The sequence below is a fragment of the Eimeria tenella genome, genomic scaffold, assembly GCF_000499545.2.
Source record: "Eimeria tenella Houghton genomic scaffold, Eth_scaff1962, whole genome shotgun sequence".
Taxonomy (NCBI): domain Eukaryota; phylum Apicomplexa; class Conoidasida; order Eucoccidiorida; family Eimeriidae; genus Eimeria; species Eimeria tenella.
The window spans coordinates 970-2,026 of NW_013546113.1; the positions used below are offsets into that span (position 1 = coordinate 970).

The following is a 1,057-nucleotide window of genomic DNA, read 5'->3' on the forward strand; positions in this document are numbered from 1 at the left end:
GGAGGGCCCCCACGAGGCCCAGGAGGGGCCCCCTACCCTCCCCCTCGAGGGCCTCCCATAGAGTTGCTGCGTCTCCAGTAATATCCAAAATGAGATTTTCGCGCCGAAGCAAAAGTCCCCGAATTGCTTCCAGACGCTCCGCCACTGCGGGCCAGTCAGCCTCCGCCTGCAGCAAACGCCCAGCAGCAGCAGCAGCAGCAGCAGCAGCAACGCTCTCAGCCCAGCACGTCCTGCTCAAGGCAGCAGCAAGGGGGCCCCCCGACACAGCAAGTACCCAAGTACCCTTGGGGGGCCCACCACACCCCGCCCGAACCCGCCCGAACCCCCGCTGCACCACTAAACCCCTCTAAAGACCCTCTAAAGCAACTCCAGGCGCCCCCGGGAAACCGCAGGGGCCCCTGGGGCCCCTGAGGCGCCCCCGGGAGACCGCAGGGGCCCCTGGGGCCCCTGGGGCCCCCCAGGACCCTCTAAAGCCTCTCTGGGGCCCCCAGGGGGCCCTCCAACACCCTGTGGTACCCCCAGGGGGCCCCCGGTGCCCGTAGGGCCCCCTCGTGAGGGCCCCCCAAGGCCCCCTGAGGGCCCTCAAGGCCTCCTGGGGCCCCCCAAGACCTCCTGGGGCCCCCCGAGGCCCCCAGAAGCCCTGAGGGCCCCCGGGGGCCCCTGGGGGCCCCCAGGGGCCCCTGGGGGCCCCTGAAGGTGTTGTGTTTAGGACCTGTTTGAGGAGTTTGCGGAAGAACTGGAGGCTGTGGTAGCCGTGGGTGCGTTCGAGCATCAGGGCCTCGAGGCTGAAGGCGCTGCGGGCGAAGACTCTTGCAGTTTGAAAAGCTCTTTCTCGAAAAGATTTTAATCTTTCGGAAATTAATTCTTTGATGAACTGCAGCCCCAACTTGCTGTCCGAGAAGTCCAGCTCCACCAGAATTGCATGCAGCAGGCACCACAGGGCCGCCACGCGCGACTTCGTGGCCTGCAGCAACGTCCAACAACCCACAACAACGCTCCAGCAGCAGCAGCAGCAGCAGCGGCAGCAGCAGCGGCAGCAGCAGCAGCAGCGGCAGCA

At 66.7% G+C, this 1,057-nt stretch overlaps 1 protein-coding gene across 1 annotated transcript in view; it reads right to left on the reverse strand.

Annotated features, from left to right (window-relative positions):
* Positions 1-772, reverse strand: part of ETH_00040295 (uncharacterized protein) — a gene marked incomplete at both ends in the record, with an annotated part of 1,194 nt that extends 422 nt beyond the window's left edge. The window contains 2 exons of the mRNA XM_013380890.1: positions 1-166; positions 713-772. Coding sequence (XP_013236344.1) covers positions 1-166; positions 713-772 — 226 coding nt within the window. The remainder of the gene's footprint in view (positions 167-712) is intronic.
* Between the last annotated feature and the right edge of the window lie 285 nt (positions 773-1,057).